This window comes from Amphibalanus amphitrite, unplaced genomic scaffold (assembly GCF_019059575.1).
Source record: "Amphibalanus amphitrite isolate SeventyFive unplaced genomic scaffold, NRLGWU_Aamphi_draft 000912F_arrow, whole genome shotgun sequence".
Classification (NCBI taxonomy): Eukaryota; Metazoa; Arthropoda; class Thecostraca; order Balanomorpha; family Balanidae; genus Amphibalanus; species Amphibalanus amphitrite.
Window position 1 is genome coordinate 131,403 of NW_024882406.1, and position 21,775 is coordinate 153,177.

Consider the following 21,775-nt stretch of genomic DNA (forward strand, 5'->3'; position numbering starts at 1 on the left):
GCGACAACCCACACCGTCTAGGAAACACAAAACCACACCCGTCCACAGGTGCGACTTGCGAGCATTTCACGTTCATCTCTCATTTGAGCCTGTATACCGTCCTTTGCATCCCAACCCAAAAAAGCGTCCCCCATACACACTCTTTTCCCACCAGTCTCACCTGGCACGGGTTCTAGCGGCATGCCCGATGGCCCTGCTCCGCCTGTGTACGTCTCCTCTGGTCCCTGGCGGCCCTGACTGCGGCCCCACTTAATGTTGAGCCGCCTCCCACGGATGATGAGCTTGTTGAAGGTGGCCTCCGCGGCTGCCTCGGCGGACGATCTGCGTACAGGGAGGAACGGTGGTTAGTGAGGCACGCGAAGGTGTGGGGGAGCGGTAACGGGTGTAACTTACACTATAAGAGTCGATAAGACCGGTAGGACCAATGCCCTAAAACGAGGGCAAGACATGGGCAATGGACATGCATAGTGACTTCAGTGGAATGATGGTTACAGTTAAATAGACGTCTGCTCTTCTTCCAGTGCAAATTGTCAGACGCATACTTTCAAGATTTCAGCCCAATATACAGATACAACTAAGATAAAGTAGGATTTATATCACATCATATCCCGAACTTAGCTTGACACACCTACATTAAATTGAAAGACTTATATTTCATGGTAGTCTAAATTTCACTCAGTCTCAATTTCACTTCAATTAAAGGGAATTTAGTGAGACCGCTTCTGTTCGAAAAATTGCACCTATACGAATATGACAGCCATGCTGATTCTGAATGAATGCCTTCCAATAAACGACCAATTCGAGTGGGACAGCTCCCAACGCTTACATACCTGGAAACATACTGTACGAAGGCACACTGATTTTTGTGCACCACAGTGATATTTCGGATCTCTCCGTACTGATAGAAGTGGTCCTTCAGCTCCTGTTCGGTGATGAAGTTGCCGTCGCCTAGGTTACCTGTGGACATATGGGAGAGCATGTTAGATATACAAAAACGGAAATGCACTGGTCATGAAAAAACGATGCACGAACCAAGTGTGTGGCCCATTAGCCCTGATGGGCCGCATAGTTGACGCTGAGCGTTTCTTATAGTTTGGTGGTGACATTAAAACGAAGGTTCGTGTCCGCATGTTACGCATTACAGCAAAAAAAAAGGTACAAAATCGTTGCTAAGAACGCTAAATGCATATGATCAAGGATTGATTTGACCTGTAAGAATATAGACATCGTTGACGTGAATAGTCGACGTTGATGGAACACGCATGTAGGAGAGTCGAAAGTGCGACCTGAATAGGCAAATTAAATCACGAGAAGACTTAAAGACAAGGGAAAATAACGTAAAGAAAACAAGGACTAAGCAAGGTCGTGGTGGTTGGAAATGTCAATTCCTCAGGTCGACACGACGACAGAGCGATCGATCAGTGACGAGAAGCGCCACAAGGACGAGAGTCAGGATAAAGACGGATTAGACATTTGAGCAATCACGGTCATTTAGTATCCAGCCTATGGGGTTTATCTGAGGTGCTTTTATATTTACTATTTTGTAGATACATGATTCATGTTATCTATACTATAGTCCTCTCCGTGGCCGAGTGGATAAAAGCGCCGGAATTCGACGCTTAGCCGTAAGTGAGAGCCTTGTTCAAGCCCCGGTGCGGGCGGCCACATTTAGCTCATACGTGTAATGGCGTGCGTGTCTGTGGCAGGGGCCGCACAGAAGCCAGGTAACGTGAGTGAGCGGAGGGGACCGTGTCCAGTCGTGAGGGCACGTTAAACGTTCGGACAAAATTCTGCCATACAACTGGAATTGCGCGATCGGGTGGTGGGGTCAGGGTCAGCAAAACAAGCTATGCTTAGTGCGGCTCTGACTCCTCAAATCCGCCCATTCAGCCATTCGGACTAAATTTATAAAAAAAATAAAAAATGCTAGTTTGAAGCTAGACGAAGATGAGATTCCAAATACGCCTCCGCACGTACCAACATAGAGCGTAGTGATGCTCCTGTCCTCTGGAGTATCCAGTCGTGGCATGGCGGCCGCCCGTCTCAGAAGTTTCTCTGCCACTGGATCGTTCACGCCGTAGTACCTGACGGGGAGAAGCGACAGGTGTTAGAGATGAACGTGTTCCAAACGAGTGGGAATACACACAATTTAGGCGTCAGTTAACATAGTTTGAGTTATGAATTGAAATTTGGTTGTCTGGAAAATAAATAAATCACTTAATGGTTCAGCTAAGTTTCCCGAAAGAGCGAAATAAACTGACGAAACTTCGACAGAGAAATCATAAAAGGAGCTTAAAACAACAGCTAAAATGCATTACTTACCTAGTTGGTAAGTGATAAATGCTAACCACAAGCATTGGCCTTCAGTTTTTCATCGAAATTCACATTCCCCGAAGAATCTGTCACCTTATCAATGCCTTGTCTACCTCCACGGCAATGTGTTCTGAAAACAACCCCCCCCCCCCGGTCCCCCTCCCCTCACGGCACCCACCTGTCCTTGATGTTCTGATCTGCCAGCGGATCATCCGGATCGGTCGGCTTCTCGTGCCGGTAGGGACACTCCTCGCCGCGGCGGCACTCGCCCTTCACCCAGAAACTGCAGATGTGCGGCCGGTTGCGTTTGTAGTAGGGCGTGGTGCGGGCGAGTTTGAGTAGCAGGTCGCTCGGAGCTGCGGATTTGAGCGCGCCGGCGGGGTTGGCGCCCTGCAGCTGAGGAGGAGAGGTTGAGAGGCAAGTGAGGTGCAGACGACACTGTAGAGCTTATGGAAAAGATAGAAAGAATTGCACCATATTCCCCAGCTGAAAAATGAGCACACTTCATTCAAACACAGCCAGATGTCTGCAGTGTTTAACTTAACAGCAGCTAACCAAATAAAGACACCTACCTCTGCCTCCTTGTTCTGGATGTAGTACTCCTTGTTGACGTCAGACTTGGGGATGTCCTCCTTCATCTTCAGGGCCGCATCACGCACCTGAGGTCAAAGGTCACAAGTCAGGTCACAGGCATGTCACAGGTCCAAGGAAGGTCATGGGTTGTCATGGATTGAGTCTGTATCGGTGTTGATACATTGGCTAAAGTTCTGTTCGTTCGTGTCAAGGAGGGAATGCACGTTTTTTCACAAGCGACACACAGGCCACAACTGGCCCAGGTTTCGGACGCACGGCTGGCTAAGCACAGCTATAGAGATCACAAATGTGCCCGGACTAGGTTAACAATGAACATCCTGCTAAAGTGCGTTCAAAGCGCAGAAAACGAAAAAAACGACGAAGGTAACACGATAAAGGTTGCTTCCGCCGACACCCGGACAACGAGGGCTATTTACGGTCACAGGTATGTGTCAGTGACGGGATGCCACCCTCCAAAGGCTCATTCCACACCGCACCGGTCAGACTGTTAGTTCAGACTCACCTGAATCGGCAGACCGTACTCAAGGTCCAGCAGACACGTCTGACAGATGTTCTTCAGCTTGGCACAGGTCTGACACACCTGAAACACATGGAATTGTGGTGTCAGATGTCAACTGTGTCACTTAATTGCTTTCAACTGGGTGGCAGGAAAGTAAGCATCCTAAGCAGAAGGCAAGGTACTCTGGGGTGTTTAAGGACATAGCACACCTTTAATATGGCGAAAAATCTAACACCCTCCTTCATTTCCACCACTTATAACCTACTGTCAACAAAGACAGTACCTAACTATTGTTAGATGTCCCCTGGGATCTGTCCCCTGGAATCCCCAAGCAGTTACAGTGCATACCCAGCCTCTCTCTATTCCAAAATGAGCCACAGCCACAAACTGCTGCTGCTCACAACTAACCTCTGTTTTCTTGAAGCGCATCCTGGCTCCCGGGCACCACCTGAACACTGTGAAGGGCCTGGTACAGATCTTGCACTCCTTGCCATACTTTTCCTTGGTCTGAGCATGGGGGATAGGAATTGTCAGTCATTGTTCAAACAAAACGATCTGCACTTGGTTCAAACATCAAGATCTCCACTTCACACATGTACTTAATTAAATCTATCAGAGATTCAACAGTCACATAAAATATGTCATTGAGCACAGACATTCAAAGTTGCAATGACCTGACAATACCACACATCTGAAACAAAAAATCAGCAATAGATTCAACTAATAAAGAGAACACATCAGGGTGCTTAAGACTGTGCTAATATCTTACACAAAACCAGGGAGACTAACTCACCATCCTGATGTAGGGATTGTCTCCAAGACATGTCTGGCAGAGTACAGGAAACTCCTGTGAAAGAAAACAGACCACATTTAGTATTTATAGGTTAGGAATCACAGGGAGATGGGGCATGGGCTACACACAATAGTAGACTTTGTCCATAGTCCATACCATTCTGATGGCTGACCCATTAAAAATTATATTCCTTATCTATTTAAGAAATTTAAGTAAAAGGGGCAATTCAAGCTTCATTAGCACCATGGAAAATAATCACCCAACTCAGATGGGTCTCAATAGAAAAGGAAAAGGCATTCAACAATTGAGCACTGTAATGTAAAGGACATATCAGTAGGTGGAACTATGGTCATGAGTACCCAAATATAGGAACGTTCCCATTTTTGGGAACGGAGTTCCCAAATATGGGAACGGGCGTTCCCATTTATGGGAACGGAAGGTAATTTTTCGGCCGTTCGCCCACTAAAACTCATTAGTGCATCACGTCTCAAAAAAGTGCACGCTAATTTAAGTATCTACTAAGTCTCTATAAAATTATCTTTAATCTGACCGTTGCACAAGGAAATTGACCGTCGAATGATATTTTTAATGATTTTTTGAAATGACGGAATGGTGAAAACATGGGTTATACTACATGTAACTTGCAATTTTAAGGAAAATGAAGCGTTTTTTACATTTTGAGGTCAAGTATAATAATTTTCGCCTGGTTATGAAGTTTCATACTAGCGACACCAGATGCTGACATATGCAAGCGAACACGCGGACAGTCCGGGGGTAATATTGGTGACATTTGGTGTCGGGGCGCACGACCGCATGGAACGTCAGTGATTTTACCGAACTACTGTTGTAAACTCAGTTTCAGTGGTTTAAAATTATTCAGCTGTATTTCATCGTCCCAGAAAGACATATTTTATTTGGATGCTAGCTGTTTAGAGTTGTTTTATAAGGAGCGTCATGAGCGTGGTTTTTGTCTTCCGTGTTTCTAAGCGTGATAGTTTTGGGGGAATTTCTCTTATATAGGTCGCTCTGTGTGGCTTATTTATAATTTTTATGCTGATTTCGATCATTCCTCGTGCCCATCCTACCAGGCCTTTTGCCACTTACACTCATCAAGAAAGGAAAAAACTAGATTTTCATTGGGACTAGGTGTTTTGAGGGTGTAACATATTCAGCGTTCCCATTTTTGGATACTTCCTTGTGCTCGTCAACTATCGGTGATAAACAGACAGGTGCTTGACATGTCTCCACCCTCGGCGCGGACGGTGGATATAGGTATGGAAGACCTTGTTGAACATCGCTGAGCGTTGTGAATTACGTAATCCTGCAGAGGGGGGCGTGCCCGCTGCGAGATCGACGGGAATAAAAGCGCAGAAGACCGGGCGAAACATGCGACGGTCTTGCCGGAAAGGTCATCTGATGATTGTTGCGTTAACAATAATTTGCGGCGTTGGACGTGATGCTTGTTAATGAAAAGAGCCCCTGAAAGGCGTCGGTGAAATCGTTCCCAATTTTGGGTACGCCGTTCCCATAATAAGGAACGCTTGCAGCGCCAGTGTACGAGAGCCTTCCCAAATTTGGGCTCGCGGCCCGGATGATGGACTGCTTTAGAAATAGGGGAACGATTTGAAACTACGATGGGCCTTACAATATCAAACTCTTTCCCAACAATATTGAGACAAATATCAGGCGGTTCACGATCGTTTTATATTTTTTAGACGTCATTTAACGGTTCTTTTTCTTGTTTTAAATAATGCCTACATGGCGTTCCCATATTTGGGTTTATCGTTCCCAAACATGGGAACGAAAATGCGTTCCCGAAAATGGGTACGCTTGACCATAGTTCCGCCTACTGATACATCACAATTGTGACAAGAAGCACTGCCATGTGAAGTCACTCAGCAAATGCAACTTTGGTCAGATGTGGTATGTGGAGGTGGGTGCTGCTTTGCTTGAGTTGATGGGGGTAGGGTGCAGGATCAAATTTGTTATTACACCCAGCCTTTATCTCTTGTTAGGTACTTACTCATTTTATATAACATTTTATGCACCATACACAGAGAAGTATTGAAGTGGCAATGCTATTTTTATAGCTATCACATATTTTCCGCAACACAGTGTGTCAAGCTGTGGGCTGCGGGTCAGTGCGGAACAGCAGTAATGTTACTGACAATGCTCAGGCTATTTGTTTTCTACCTTGACCTATAGGAGAACCAGTGAGAGCTGCACAGTCAACAACACCTTCTTTTAACTGTATTTTACTTAAGAACGAAAAATCATCTATGGGATCTATTTCTAGGCCTTGTTTTAGTTTGATGCGGGGAATGGTATCAGTTGCTACTTTACTTCCACTTTGATTTTGCAGGGTGGTGTGACGGGATAGGCGGCATACTCACGGAGTCTTCCCAATTTTGTCGATTGTAAGTATTCGACCCTTTTGATGCAGCCATGGTTTCGAGTTATCTTCACCTGCCAATTTTAATTTGACAGAAATTAACCAAATTCACACAGCGCACTCTACACAAATGCGTGTGAAGTAAACACTCGTGGAAATTTTTACATTTATGGCGCAGGTTTCATTTGTGGAATATCAAGTTTCAAATAAATAATATTTCAGCAATTTAAGGGCAAGATAATTTTTTTGAGTGGCTTATTTTTAGAAAATTAATTTTGAAAAACTTCCGACTGAGACATTAACCCGGTTTACATAGGGTTTGTTGCAAGCTTATATCTCCGTCCGTGATGTTGCAAAAGATGCCAATGGTGCTTAACAATTTACAAAATGATCCCCTCTAAATATTTGAAGAACACTGCAACGAAGTTATCGCCAAATTAACGAGCTAGAGCCTCGTCAAATATGCTATGTAAACCGGGTTATTGAAGAGATGAGGGCAGAATCAAACACAGAAGTGTTTTGCCTCTTCAAAAGCAGTTCATTTTACTGGGAAATTTTGGCTTCAGAAATAAAGAAAAATATCAAAATTTGATATAAAAGAAACATTTAACAGCCCAGCTGGCCATTTTCTTCTTATTTGACTTCATATAAAATCAACTCCCGCCAAAATTTGACTCTGCTACTCTATGATTGGCGGAAATCTGAAATACGTCATCATTTAAATTCTGTTGTTGCAGTCCGTTGGTGGTCGTCGACCGGCGTTCTCGCGTTTTGGTGTTTTGTACAGTTTGAACCCAGCAATCACACATTTAAAATGGTTAGTACGATAAAATGCATGAGTTTTGTTTAATTGAGCATTAATTAAGTAAAACGTGGCTTGTTTCACCTGGCGGTTGTGCTGAGCCCCTTGTTTCCTCGATTCACAGGCGGGAGGGAAGGCCGGCAAGGACAGTGGAAAGGCTAAGGCCCGTGCAGTTTCGCGGTCAGCGAGGGCAGGACTTCAGGTACGTATATGTAAAATACCCTCTCTTCCATTCGTGCAACTGTGCTCAATTTTTGCTTTTTGTTGCGCAATTGGGACGTCAACGTTTTCTGACGTTTTCACCATGTAGACGTATATGGCGCAGTGATGCAATATTTATGTTTTTGGTTGTAGATACTTTGTTAAAAGAAATGTGTTTTTAAATGAAAAAGATACTTCTAACTAGCTTTTAGATTTACTCCTCAGAAAATATTGTTTAATTTATTTACTGTTGTTGACCAATCTTATCGGACAACGGAATTGTAGTTATCATTTTCTGTGAACTGTTGGTGGCCTATCAGCATGGGTCATGGGCATTGGGCTGTGCTGCTAATTCAATTTTTCATGCACAAAATTTCTTCAAAAGAGCTTCTCATTCTCAAATTTTAGTTATAGGTAATATTAATGAAGCTCTTGTTTGTACCCCATGCTGAGGCAGCACATTGTTGATAGGCAAAAATGAAAGTGAGCAGTTCTGATGTGGTATATTTGCTCAACTTGAAACATGTCAGTAAAATGTTATTTTGTACGGAGTTCAATTTAAACATTGTGCTAACTGATATGTTCTGGATTTTGTTCTGTGACATTTTGTAAACATATATTGCAAAACTACTTCCTTGGTGTTGATGGGATACTTGCCTTGTTTACCTCAGGTTAATAGGAGACTGAACTAAGCAGGATTATGCACAGAGACAAAACTACTCATTTTTTTGTAATGATCATTGATAGTCTGATGGTTGAATGTTAAACTTGTTGGCTCAATCAATGTACTCTCATTGTATTTGTTATTGTATGCTACTCCATATCCTCTGTGCTTGTCAAAATTTGAGAAATGTACCTTATGTCTGTGCTGGCATGGATATTTCCTTATTTCTTAGATATCACTGCTTGGCACTAACTGCCAATTAGTAATGCTGTATGTGACATAAGTATTCTTACCATTTACTAACATTGATGGTATTTTATTGTCATTGTGGTCTGCTTGTAGGTTCCTAATATATCTTTAAGCACCTGTTTTATCATTAAGCCTAACTAGTGATTATATGGATCTGGTTCTGTCATTTACAATGCCTGTCTGGTGTTAGAGTCTCGTATGCTGCCACAGTTTTTGTTCCATTGCTGACACTGCTCCCTCCGCTCTTCAGTTCCCAGTGGGTCGTATTCATAGGCACCTGAAGAACCGCACTACCTCTCACGGGCGGGTTGGAGCCACAGCAGCTGTCTACAGCGCCGCCATCTTGGAGTACCTCACTGCTGAGGTGAGTCTCACAACATGAATAAAACCCTAGTCCCTAACCAATATTGGCTGCTGTAAGGCAACGCTGCGCTGACATCGCGTGGGTGTTTTTGGGAGGTGCTGCGTTGGGTTTTAATTTATGTTGTGCTCTCTGATCGTGCCTGTTTTCGATAAATTTGTTTGATCTCGTCGTTGGTGTTATCGTCCAAAGCACTCAACTGCCCTCTACGTGCGCATTCCCACTTCGTACGTCGATGACGTGTCTTGTTTGCATAGAGTGATACGTTTCCCGCTCGTACCAAGCCACGCCCTCTGTCTTAGCGCGACTGTACTGCCATCTGTCGTTGGATCCCACAACTAACCCATCTCCGCCGTCACAGGTGCTCGAGCTGGCCGGTAACGCGTCCAAGGATCTGCGCGTGAAGCGTATCACCCCGCGGCATCTTCAGCTGGCCATCCGCGGAGACGAGGAGCTCGACAGCCTCATCAAGGCCACCATCGCCGGCGGCGGAGTGATCCCGCACATCCACAAGTCCCTCATTGGCAAGAAGGGCGGTCCGTCGCAACCTGGCAACAAGTAGACATCGCCGAGTGGTCATCATCTCATGTACAAACACTCATTCACCACGGACTGGGCCGGCACCGGCTGCCGCGGCCGATTTTAGACGGCGCATGCGCACCGCTGTCCGCCATGCTAGCGCGGTGTCACACACGACCGGGCCGCCCCGTGTTTTAGATAGGCGCTACATGTCGCGGCTTCGGCTGGCACCGGTTTTAGCGCCATGATTCAGCATTGCCTCCATTCCCTGACGATTGGCAGTCGTGTGGTTTTTAGGGGCTCGCGCGCGGGGGAGTGGTTGTACGTCTGATTTGTGCGAGGTGTGTGCGCTGGGGCCCGCGCGATGCGGCGCCGGCCTCTCGGGGCCGACGCATTGCCTGGACCTGATCATCATCGTTCGCTACATCATCCAATACAAATCGTTCGACCATTCTCATACGCGTGTTTGGTGGGACGTGTGCGTGAAGCATAACGCGGGGACAGCTGTTTAGGTAGGAAACTCTTAATGAACTTATGCCGTTGTATAGCCTTTTTTCTGATTGCCTTCGCTTTAAATGGACTCGTGCTCCTGTTGATGTGTTAATCGCCAACTAAACCTTCTATAGGGTTTTCATATAGTTAATGCTTTTCGTTGAAACCATTGCATCTTTTCGAAACAGAACGCCCAAAACTGCTCTTAAGCTCAAGCATCCGATACGAGTCAGTATTCACCTTCATATAGCTCGATATTGGAGAAGTGAGGTGGTGGGAAGACCGGCAACAAAGCTAGCTCGCAGATGGCGCTCGTCTCGCCATTCACAACTGAGTTCAATGGTCACACACCGCGGTCACCCGGCGACTCACTAGGGTGCCTGCCCAGACCAATGTCTCCCCCTAATTCCTATCATCCTTCCGGCTCTGCAATGGTCTTGTCGACCGAAAGGGCCTAACCCAACAAAACAAACAAACAAACAAACAAACGGGGCAGCTGGCTCGCTCGCTGCTGTTCAAACGCGGACGCGCTATCCACTGCCCTTCTGGTGCATGTGTGTGTGGGGGGGGGGGGGGGAGTGTGTGTGGAGAGGGGGCAGGTGGCCGGAAGCTGAATCGCCTCACGCAGCGACGCTACTGAAAGGGGTCGGGGTGGCCAGTTGCGAGTACCCTGGGGCGGCCCACCGCAGCCGGAGCACTAATTAGCGTCGGCCGAGGGGGACGAGTTTCTGCTGTTCGCCAGGCGTTACGCTGGCTCGAGCTGTGCGTGCAATAGAATTACTAGCCCCATATCGCAGAGAGCATCGACTTCGAAATGATCGATTATCGATTATTGTCCGAGGGTATCGATCGATGCACCACTTTCCAAGTGTCACCGAACTCCAACTCCCTATCGCAAACACGGCTAAAGGGCGCCCAGAGTTGGAACGTGGTCGATGGATATGGATTTCCCATGACAATTGTAGCGGTTTTACAGGACACAGTCAGTTCATACTACGGGCGAGATATTGTTACGGCTGCAGGGGGTTACTCTCATTGCACAATACGCAGACCACATAGTTTTTTCAAACGTTTCTAGCCCTACTAAACCTATGATCGCAGCTGACAGTGCACGGAAAGGACGAAGCTAACGGCTAAAGTTGCCGCTGCTATTGCCGCTTCAGGTGCCTGAAGTACTGAAGTATAAGCGACCTCTGGGTACCTCATCATACTTCAAGCAACTGAAAACCATTCGGATATCCACGCCACGGTGTATTGGTAAAAACAGGTTTCGGACATGACCAAACGAATGAGAGAAAATCGCTCGAAAACACCTGCAGGCACTGCAAATGACAAGTCCCTTCAAAGAACCTGAAAATAAATTGCACAGAATGGGCACGCGTAGAAACCACCTTAAAGTGTTAAACAACAGAGTTGGGAGAACGTAAGGGAAATATTGTCACACTGAAAAGGAATGCATTTCGACAAAACCCTGTTCCACCCGCGTAAGTATTGGTATCACCGCACCGAAAATCCATCGAAATAACACCGGGAAATAGAGCAAGCCAACACAAATTACGTGTATGCCAAGTGGTAGGCATGCACGTAGGAGGCATCCGAAACTGATCGTTGTCTGTTTCACGGTCAATCTACTAGTGTAAGGCACTTTTAATTCGCTGGCTTGGCACACGCACGCCAGACCACGGAGCATGGCAGCGTGTGAAGTGAGACAAATATCACCGAATTCATTTGCCGAGTTAGAGGAAGAAAAATAAGAAAAATAAGAACTGTTACGTTACACACAGTGCAATGCATAAATTAGTTTTGTTAGTATTCGCAAAAGCAAACTGGGGTTGGACAAACCTGAAAACAAACTAAACGATGACGGTCAATGTTTGATGTTGACATTGGGTTTCCGAATACGGAAGTTATGTACTTACAGATAACACATGACTCTAGAGCTGTCAATTTACAAAATACGAGACAAGTGTCGAGTAAAGGGTACACGTCCCTTTACTTAAAAACCCTCGGTTAGTGAGTTGAGCCCCCGAGGCTACAAGAACAGAGTACTGTATGCTATTATGCACGTTGGATTGTACAGTGACCAAGTCGCCTGCGACTGTGGTGGGCCCTTCGTTATTACAAATGACCATTGCAATCTAGCAAGGTACCTGACAGCAGAGATGCAACGCCCAAATGGCAATGCTCGTTCTGTTGCACGTGACATCCATCAATGTTTATCCCTGAATCCATAGCAACCGTACGCCTTACGCTTCGAAGTGGGCACAATTTCAAACGACCAAGCCGACAATACTGCACAACACGCGAAAACCGTGCACAAATACACCCAGACGTGTGAAGTGTTTCACACATCCTTCAGATTCCGACTGAATTCACACCCGCCGTCCCGGTGATAACAGTAACAAAACGTTATCAAATACACACAGACAGCCCATGGAAGTCAGAAAACAACGGCCGTCTGTCCAGGTTCCGATACATCGGTAACAAAAAACCAACGTCCCTCGCGGAATGGATCTACCGGCTCCTGCGAGCACAGGAATCGGTGACCCTGCAAGAGACGCCCAAAACCCCTCAGCCACAACGGCAGTAGAACACGTCCTAACAAGGCTGCTCCGTTTGACAGTCACCCTCTTCCAGCAAGCAGAACCGTTCGTGTACGATTTCCACGTCTACACCTATCCTGGCGTATCCATACACCCTTCTGGAGTGTAATATTACACGCAATAAGAGTGTAACTAGTAACTACACACTCATCAGGTGTAACAGCTAACTACCGGTTACTCGGTGAACTCTGGTTTCTCGGGGAAGGTGCAGCCCTCACGCTGAATCACCACCTGCGCGGCGTAGGTACCGCAGCGAATACACGTCTCCAGAGGCCGGCCGCGGATGTACTGCGCGAGGAAACCTGGAAATACACACCAAACGGGTGTAAATGTCACGTATGAATACTGCCCGCGGCTGAACTGAAAACTTGGAAATACATGACAAACGGGTGTAAAAGTACGTATTCTGTGAATGATCACGGGTAAGTTGAACGTTAGTGATTGTGCGTTTCGTACGATGTGCTGATCATGTAGTCCGTAGTTTAGCTATGCACTCACCAAGTAACCTGGGGTTTCAACCACGGTGTAACTTTACCCCCTCCCCCTCGTGTAATAATACACTCACCGCCGACGAAGGCGTCTCCAGCTCCGTTGGTGTCGATCACGTTATCCACCTTTCCAACGGGGAAAGTCTGTACCTTTCCGTCTGAAACAGCGGGAAATGTGTCAAAATTGGAACCCCTCTTCTGCAATAGTCAGCTTTTTATGATATCCATATGGCGATACGGCAGAAAAGGGGAAAAACTTAGATTTATGATCTGGATTTGGCCCCAAGAGAGCGCATACGGCAAAGAAAATGAGTTTCCTAATCGTACTGTTTCCAGAATGTGTACCATAAGGATAGATCATACTTCATAGATCAAGTAAGTTACCCCACCTAATGTACCCAAAATAGCGGGTTTCCCTGGGTGTCTATTTATGGCAGTATTTAACACCAGAGGCAATTATAAAACATAGAATATTCATGCGAGTATCGGTGGAATACATAGATGGTTCAAAACCCTGTTATCCAAAAACATGTAACCCTTATACATTTCGAGTTTAACGCGTCACAGAAGCTCTCACCACTAACGACAAGCAAAACTCGCACAACCCACCTTCTGCCACGATGACGTCATGCTCTCCCTGTGTGAAGACCACCATGCGCGGTCGCTTGGTATTGACTTTGGGCAGCGCTGCAGCCTTCAGGGCGATCTCCTTGATGTCGGTCGTGCCAAACGTCTGCTCCGTGGAGAAAGTTTCCGCCTCCTGTCGACAAAAGAAAGGTAAAATGGATGCAAAACAGTCAAAGGAACATATTTTGCGATGACCGAGCTAAACAGTGAATACAGTAAACCCTTGTAAATCGAACGCAGAGAGTACCTTGCAGTCAAATCCAAAAGGTAGCTCACACTAGGTCTTATCACAACTTGTCAAGAAAACGGAGGTAAATAACATACGAAGTCCATAAAACATGTCCCGCTGGTTTAGGAGTTGACCTAGGATGCAATACACCGATATGAGCGGACCGTAGTATGCTCGGGTTGTCACTCTCACAACTGGTGTTTGGACGCGCAAGGAACGATCCAATGAAGCATTTACATTTACCTCATCTAGTAACGAGAAAAATCAGCCCAATAAGCCATTATGATACACGTGTGAAAAGTATAACTATGAGTGATGACTTTATATAATGACCACTTTCGGCGACGCTCTGCCAACTTACCGACTCGTTTCCGAACAGGATGTCCACGTAGGGGAAGGCCTTCATCTGCTGCTCCTTGAAGAACTGGCTGAGGAATGGAGCGCTGAGGTTCATCATGAACGGCCGGTTCTGTTCGGCGGCGTACCGTCCCACCTCCAGAATCGAGTCGATCGAAACCGTCAGGAAGAAACCCTGAGGGAGGGGGAGAATGGTCACAGACAGGTCAGCACAGGTCACGTTTAGGGGGAATCAGAGGTAACGCCCTGAAAAGGGTGAATAACTATAAATGAGGCTAGAAAGGTGTCCACTTACTTGGATCACATGTCACTTGTGACAGGATGAGAATGAAATTCATGTGCGCATTTATCGCAGATACGTCCTTGATGTGAGGTAAAAACGCTGACAAATAGACAAACGGCAACCACCAGGCTTTAGTTCACCTAACTCCCATCAGATGGCAGCAGCAGACGCCATCGTACGGACACATCGGGTAGTGAAATAATCCTTTTCCGCCAGCCCCAAGAACCGGCAAGAGTTGGCCCATATCTACCAGCAGTCTGGCAAAAGCACTACGGTTCTCCGGTACTGGCAAATAGGGCCGTAGAGCCAGGCCTCCGTCCCCGTTCACACGTAAGGACATCGAGCCGGTAGAAGTTGGCCTCCACCCAAATATCGGGACAATGTGTACCAGTTGCCTGAGTTGTTAAATCTGACTCTACCTGAGGGAGTGGAGAGAAGATGATCGAACGGCGACCGCAGCAACATTATAAGAAACCGACTGCACTATACCTGCAGAGCTGAGCCTTCTCCCAATCTACCGAGACATAGTAGAACAGAGCCTTTATCCCACCTACCGATACATAGCATAACTGGGACTTTAAAAAACCTACCAAGACATAGTAGAATTGGGTCTTTGCACGAGGGCCCACCCTACAAGGCATGCATAGTAGAACTGAGCCTCCTTTCCCCACCTACCGAGACATAGTAGAACTGGGCCTTCTGCACCAGTGCCCAGTGCGCCGGATCCTCCAGATGAGCAGTGGTGAAACAGTTGGCCGCCGCCAGGTGGGCGCAGAGTGAGCGACACTTGCCACCCTGGGTGACCACCACAGCACATCGGCCTGTCGGAGAGGGGGGGGACAGTCGTCAGGGGGCTGCAGAAGAAGACAATGGGGGAGAAGGTGGTTGCTGAGTGACCGCAAGGTGTATAATCGTAAATGTTACGTAGTCATTAGTTACATAGGGTGGGCTTCGGGGTATTTTGTTTTGTAGGTTTTCCCCCGGACAAGTTATATCTGAGGTTCTTTTTCTGCCACTTGCAAAAAGCTTTTTAGCGAGCCAAAACCTCCCAGCATAACTTGGAACACTGCTTGAAACTAAAAAAACCTCAGCGTTTGATTGTTCTAAAACGGACATGATCTGCAAACAGGACATTCTCAGTTGGGCACCTTCCTCTTTTTCACCCGTGTTAACTCGATCAACCACCGGAATGATTAACCCGCGCCCTGCTGGGGGTCCTGGATTTCCACGCCCTGCTGGGGGGGGGGGGGTGTTTGAACACCCCCCCTTGTAACTCGGCTCCTGGGCCACGTAGCGATACGCGGAAGGCGGCGTTCGAAAGAGCGTCAAAAATAATGACGAAATCACTTCGGTCAATTTTTTGGTCAGGTCAAAGGTCAGGTCACCAGAGGTCATTGAAGGCAAAATTTCGCCGATTTCCAGGTCGAATGTCGAAAATATCCAAGAAGCCAACGCATAACTCGGGAACCAATAGAGCTGCAGCGCCGCGGAAAAGCGCATTCGATAGCTCTTTTAACGCCCTTTCTGAGTAATTCTCTCAGATTTGACCTAACGTCAACGGTTTTGCCTGCAGGGGGCAAAAACTGCAAAAATAGCCGATTTTTTCGAAAACAGTTTTTCTGCAATAACTTTTGACCCAAGCCTTGTACGAGCTTACTTTTACCGGCATCGTGTTCCTCTCGTCAAGACGCATCGAATGAACTATGACTTGACCTTGAAAGGTCAACTTGAAAATTTGACCTCAGGTCAAGGTCATGACCTGACCGGAAAGGGTCATGTTGCATATCAGTCGATCCGTATCGTCGAGCTGAACACATCTAAGGCGTTTTCATCGCTCTAGCATACCTCTATCAAAAGTTATTTGCGAAAAACTGTTAGATACCATTCGTGACCTAAGATGACCTCAGGGCATAAACAAGGGTCACGGACACCATTTTCAAGTTCAGTTTGTCTAAACCACTTGTAATTCGGTGTTTGGGAGTGTTTATAATGTCTTTCATCCAAAAGAGGCGCATTTCAATTTTCTCCCATTGACTTATAATGGGGAGGTCGCAAAATTGACCTGACCTTAGGTCATCGATATCAAAATTCTGAGATATACATTTCGTACATGCCATTGCTCTTAGCAATCGCTGAAAGTTTCAAAGCGATCGGTCACTCGGTGTAGCTATGACAGACATTGAAAGTTTTTATGAGGTGAGGTCACTTCAAGTGACCTGGTGACCTGACCTTGAATGACCTTGGTCTGAAATTTTCACAACATGTGTAGAATTGATGTATGATAAGTTGTACCAAAAACGGCGGCGCTCCGCGCCGCCGTTTTTGAGATATTCGCGAAAAACCACAGGGGGGGGGGTGTTCAAACACCCCCCCCCCCAGCAGGGCGCGGGTTAAGTCCGGTGGCATATCAGCGCTAAGGTCATCGCTGATAAATTAATGGCTGTATGAGCACCTAATAGATGCATCTCATGCGATTTCTTGTGATTAGCGCGATAAAAAAGGGGTGATACAAATGCATCAAATGGCTAACCGTCTGAGCAGGGCACTACATTGCTTGGGACTTAAGTTGAACTAGAAATATGCCGCGACAAGCGAATTCGATGTTTTCACGTGAAAATGCATGCACAAAAATGAAATAAAATTTGAATCGGTTTCGATGTAATTTACATGCAACCCACTTCAAACGCAGGCAACGGAATGAAAACGATACATCTACACTTCAAACGTTAATTACGATTCCATTACTCTGGTAAAGATAAATCTAAATGTTGCACGTTCAATGAATTAGTCCCACTAAACAAGCTATATCCGGATATCATCAGTTCAGTCCGGATCCATCTAGTATTAACTGGCTCAATCCAGTTACCATTGAGTTACGCCCACCCAATGGCGTGGACCAGACGGCAAGGCCATCGGGAAAAGTCAGGGACTATGGCACAGCCCTGGGTACGCCTCTGGGTGTATTTATACAGGCTCAGACACACCCACGGACACACACATATACAGCGGTGCGTTCCCGACATTCTAAAGCATGGATGGAGAGCCTCGGTGTCCTCTCTCCCAAGACCGCTAGCGTCAGAGGGTTCAACCACCCTGAGTACGCCACTGGCCCGCTCCGGCCCCAATAACGTAGGAAGAGGCGGGGTCATTAGGGACGCGGCGGCGCAAAATGAGGTACCGGAATATACGGACGGAATACGAGGCTTTCTCAGAAAGTAAGCTTAATAAATTTTACGAAATGAGCTCGACGAAATATATTTCCACCGTTTGGAATGATAAGATAAAGCATAAGCGACTAGCGCGGGAGCTAATCCAATTTATCAAAAGTCCACAGACCACAATTCATAAATCGAGAAGCCAGAAGGGGTGCCGAGTCGAGCACCCAACAAATTTGCGAGGGTAGTTCCTACTTTAGCATGTTTTTGGGGCCTTGCTTGAGTAACGTCCTTGCTAGCTCGCCGAGGAAAAGACCATACGCCAGCCACCCGGCTAGCCATATTAAAATCGAATTGTTTAGACTAGTGGTACATGTGTCTCTGACGAAAACCAGACACTACCCAGCGCATAGCGGGCGTGTGACGACAAATACACTGCACTTGGGTACGTCCTCGAGAATGGAAAGTCATGGCTTGGCAAGCTTGATGCACTCGAGTTGAGTTGAATTACATAATGAATGAACACATACTCAACACTTAGCAAACTGTGGTTTTGTAGTTAATGAAACGAAAGTCCTATCAACTCTAAACCTCCATCTACCTATTACATAACTTATTTATCTCTCGTCCTTTTCAAATTAGACCTATTCGTTGGCTTTGTGTATGCATTTATGTCGTTTTGGTCTCCATATTCCTTCCATTACCGTACCTTCATAACTTCACTATTACCAGCCTCAACGAAATATCCTAGTCTTTTCCCAACCCACCGAGTAAAATCCCACGCCCACTGTGTCATCTAATACCGCGTTTTCTCTGTCTGTCTGTGTGAGCTTATGTGTCCTGTCTATCACAGCCACTTGACAGCCCCGGGCGTGGCTGTCACAGATAGGCCGACTCGGGGCCCCGAGCACACGAGAGGAACGGAAATATGTCGGAAAACGCAAAACAATGTTGGGTAAGCGCTCCTTGATAGAATTCCGAAAGTCACATTATATTTTTTCGGCTGGGGGAGGGGAGGCGGCAGTACGGGGAGGGGGTAGAAGGGGCGAATGGAAGGGATAGAGCTTCAGCAGGAGTGACAATTTGTGGGCACGGCAGCCGTCAGCCTGTACACGTCCGATACAGGCCTTCCGTATCGCAGCTATATCACACTGGATCCAGTGTGCATTTCACGATGCTGAAGTTGCATCTTACATTGTTCAATTGGTTACTTGTAGTCAACACCATACAACTGCTAGCCTAGTTATAGGACACAATACGAACTGTTTTAGACACAAACAGGAACGAGATAATCGACAATACATCACGATATGACGTTCAAAAGACGAGCCACAATGGATTACCGACATCGGCGATAGCCAGCTAAATTCAGCGTCGCTAAACATAGCGACATCAAAGCTATGTCGCTAAGACTAGCTGAAGGGCTTTGATGATGATGATGATGTCCGTGTCATACACAAAAACACTTTCAATGATGAAACGAACTGTCATTTAATTAGAAAAGAAAGAATCTATTATTGCCAAGTCACGGTCGGCCGGCGACGTATCAAACGATAAATCACCGTATCGAAACTACGCTCGAATTGCCACAAACGTCGGTAACATTTACGCTAGATGAGATAACATCTCGCTCTTTCTCGAAAGATTCCGACAAACTCAAGGGCCCAGATGAGATATTTACGGCCTGTTACACCAGGTCATGAGACACATGATTAAGGCCGGACAAGATTCAGCCAACCTTTATTCACAGGGCCAAGGACGCAGAAACCTTTTTTATCCGATAGGTATAGCTATAATTATAGCATAATCGGTCCGTCGCGTCAAACCCCTCTGACTACCACACGCAAGTTGAAATTTTACCGAGGAGCATGGTGAAAATGCCTGTAGGTAATGCGTTTCATTTCCAATCAAATTATCACTAGGTTTTGTAGGTAGGTATCGCTGGGAATGCAGCTATCGCGCTAAAGCCTGAAAGACAATTATCGTACCTAATTTACCCGCCATACGCTCAACTTTTGATGAAAATCACCGGTGAACCGGGCGCGGGCGGGACTGGGTGGTGGGTCCGTGGTGTCATTCGCAACAGGCACTGCTTAGCGGGGCACCCGGGCCCGTGGCCAACCACTCAACCTTTCAGATAAACCTATCTCAGTTCAGCATTCAGAATAACAAAACGACGGGAAATCATTTTCGATATCGACGAGCTCGAAATTCTTCGGTGATTATAAGACATCACGCTCTATCATCGAGAATCGTAAACACACCAGCGCGCTGCTTACCTGTGGGTGTCGAGTCATTGTACTGGTAGACCACGTTGACGCCCGCCTTCCGCGCGGTGGCACTGAGGGTCTCGCTGGTGGCATCCCTTCCCACACAGCCGAAGAAGGTGCTGGTGTTGGGCCGGTCCAGGAGCCACTGAGCTGTACGCAGGGTGTTCTGGGTCGCCCCGCCGGCCACGTAGTTCACCTTGTACTTCTCGACCATCTCGTCGTACATGGGCATGTGTTTATCGTCGGCCAGGATGGCATCATCAGGCTTCATTCCTGGTGAGGAAAGGGGATCAAGCATATGAGTGAGATGTCTCTGAGCGGGCAACTTCACTTCTCCATTATAAATTCAAACATTTGTTGGGTGGACAGACTGATGAAGTCAGTCTGTACTAAGTAAGCTTGTAGTGCATGCCCTGACCTAAACTGCAGAAAATTCTGGGTAAACCTTACAATAATCTTGCATGAGCAAGTGACTGAAAAACCCTCGAGTGATCAAAAGGTTTGCAAACCCTCGAGAGAGAATGTCTTCCAGTATGCATTCATACTTACTTACTTATACTTATAAAGTTCGGAATTTTGAAAGGCCACTTGGCCTCAAGGATCCGGTCCTATCGAATCCTTGCAAAAATTAAATACCTTTTCACAGAAATTTTCATCCACAACTCCTTTTAATATTTTTTTGTTTACTACCAAATATGGTCACACAAAAGCAGCTGAATGGTTCAAGATTTAAGGTGTTCAATTAGCAATACATACCATATTTGTCAAGGAACTCCTGGTCGCCGTGGGCTGATATGTCCAGCAGTGGATTGCCCATCCCAAAGAGGATTCCATCACTGAAACAAAAATAAAATGTCAGCATCCTTTCCAGGTTTGCAAGTTAATTCATATAGTTCTACTATTTGTGGGCCTTAGATTGGTGGGATGTTTTCACTTTTCAGCGGCCTACAATCTACTTCGAAACTCTGCTATATGTTAAAGCTATGTGGACATGCTTTATTTACCACAGAGGTTTAATAAATATAACCCAAAAAGGTAAGAAACCAATTAATTAGCGTGCAGCCACGTGGACTTACGACAGCTCGGGTGGAGACATGACAAACCACACTCGTGAATTTCAGTCGACTGAGGACGTTTACAAACTGCTCATGAGCTTTATCAACTACAGTCGTTAAGTTTTCACTAGCACTATTTCCAATAGCACAAATCAAGTGTATTTTCATGCATGATAGAGCCTTTATTTGATATTTCCTTTCAAAATAACCTATTTAAATGTATTTATGTCTATTTAAGGCAGTAACTGAAGATTTTGCACGTAAATTTATCGTATAAAATAAAAATGTTGAGGTGCACCCGGTGAAACACTTTCCATCTCTTCTTTTACAGCAAGGCCCTATATACCAGGTAGGGTCGTCCGGCGATTCTACCTTTTCGTGACGTCAGCTCGTGACGTCATTTGGAGTCAAGTCTCGAAGCCCCGTTCAATCCTCATGTAAATGAGCGATTTTCGAAGCACTGTAGAATGAAGTCTGCACAAGATATATCAAACTTAAGTATCTTATCTGAAAAAGCAGACAATTTTCTGCAAGTTATCTATTACGTGTTTTTCGCTAAATCTTTTGCTTTTTTCATAAAAGCGTAAAATGTCCCCCCATGTCTCCGCAGCCTCCCTGCCGCCGGCCGCCGCGCGGTCGCGGTAGTGTAGTGGTTAGCGTGCCCGCGCAGTATTCCAAAGGTCCCGAGTTCGAATCTATGCGGTGTGGAACTTTAATTGCAATTCCAAGCTGAACATACGCACATCCATAATAAATTATTATTCGTATAGCTAAACTGTCACCAAGCTATCCATATAAATTGACTTCACCCAAAATATCGGCAAGATTC

General features: G+C 46.1%; 3 protein-coding genes across 3 annotated transcripts in view; 1 reads left to right on the plus strand and 2 right to left on the minus strand.

Moving 5' to 3' along the window:
* Positions 1 to 7,038, minus strand: part of LOC122367977 (pre-mRNA-splicing factor RBM22-like) — a 9,161-nt gene extending 2,123 nt beyond the window's left edge. Inside the window, exons 1-9 of the mRNA XM_043341550.1 lie at positions 6,593 to 7,038; positions 4,200 to 4,253; positions 3,815 to 3,913; positions 3,410 to 3,487; positions 2,886 to 2,972; positions 2,492 to 2,709; positions 1,978 to 2,084; positions 831 to 957; positions 161 to 321 (exon numbers count right to left, since the gene is read on the minus strand). Of these exons, the coding sequence (XP_043197485.1) occupies positions 161 to 321; positions 831 to 957; positions 1,978 to 2,084; positions 2,492 to 2,709; positions 2,886 to 2,972; positions 3,410 to 3,487; positions 3,815 to 3,913; positions 4,200 to 4,253; positions 6,593 to 6,646 (985 nt within the window). The 5' untranslated portion in view covers positions 6,647 to 7,038. The remainder of the gene's footprint in view (positions 1 to 160; positions 322 to 830; positions 958 to 1,977; positions 2,085 to 2,491; positions 2,710 to 2,885; positions 2,973 to 3,409; positions 3,488 to 3,814; positions 3,914 to 4,199; positions 4,254 to 6,592) is intronic.
* On the plus strand, positions 7,002 to 9,846 carry LOC122367978 (histone H2A.V). The gene is made up of 5 exons (XM_043341551.1): positions 7,002 to 7,017; positions 7,329 to 7,408; positions 7,518 to 7,595; positions 8,758 to 8,871; positions 9,230 to 9,846. The coding sequence occupies exons 2-5, from the start codon at positions 7,406 to 7,408 to the stop codon at positions 9,428 to 9,430; spliced, it is 396 nt and encodes a 131-aa protein (XP_043197486.1). The 5' UTR covers positions 7,002 to 7,017; positions 7,329 to 7,405; the 3' UTR covers positions 9,431 to 9,846.
* A 1,269-nt stretch (positions 9,847 to 11,115) lies between these two features.
* On the minus strand, positions 11,116 to 21,269 carry LOC122367979 (adenosine kinase-like). Its single transcript, XM_043341552.1, has 8 exons — positions 20,968 to 21,269; positions 20,648 to 20,727; positions 19,901 to 20,164; positions 15,142 to 15,287; positions 14,188 to 14,358; positions 13,580 to 13,730; positions 13,048 to 13,128; positions 11,116 to 12,784 (listed from the first exon to the last, which is right to left on the minus strand). Exons 1-8 carry the CDS (start codon positions 20,985 to 20,987, stop codon positions 12,657 to 12,659), a joined length of 1,041 nt encoding a protein of 346 aa, XP_043197487.1. The 5' UTR covers positions 20,988 to 21,269; the 3' UTR covers positions 11,116 to 12,656.
* Positions 21,270 to 21,775: the final 506 nt, after the last annotated feature.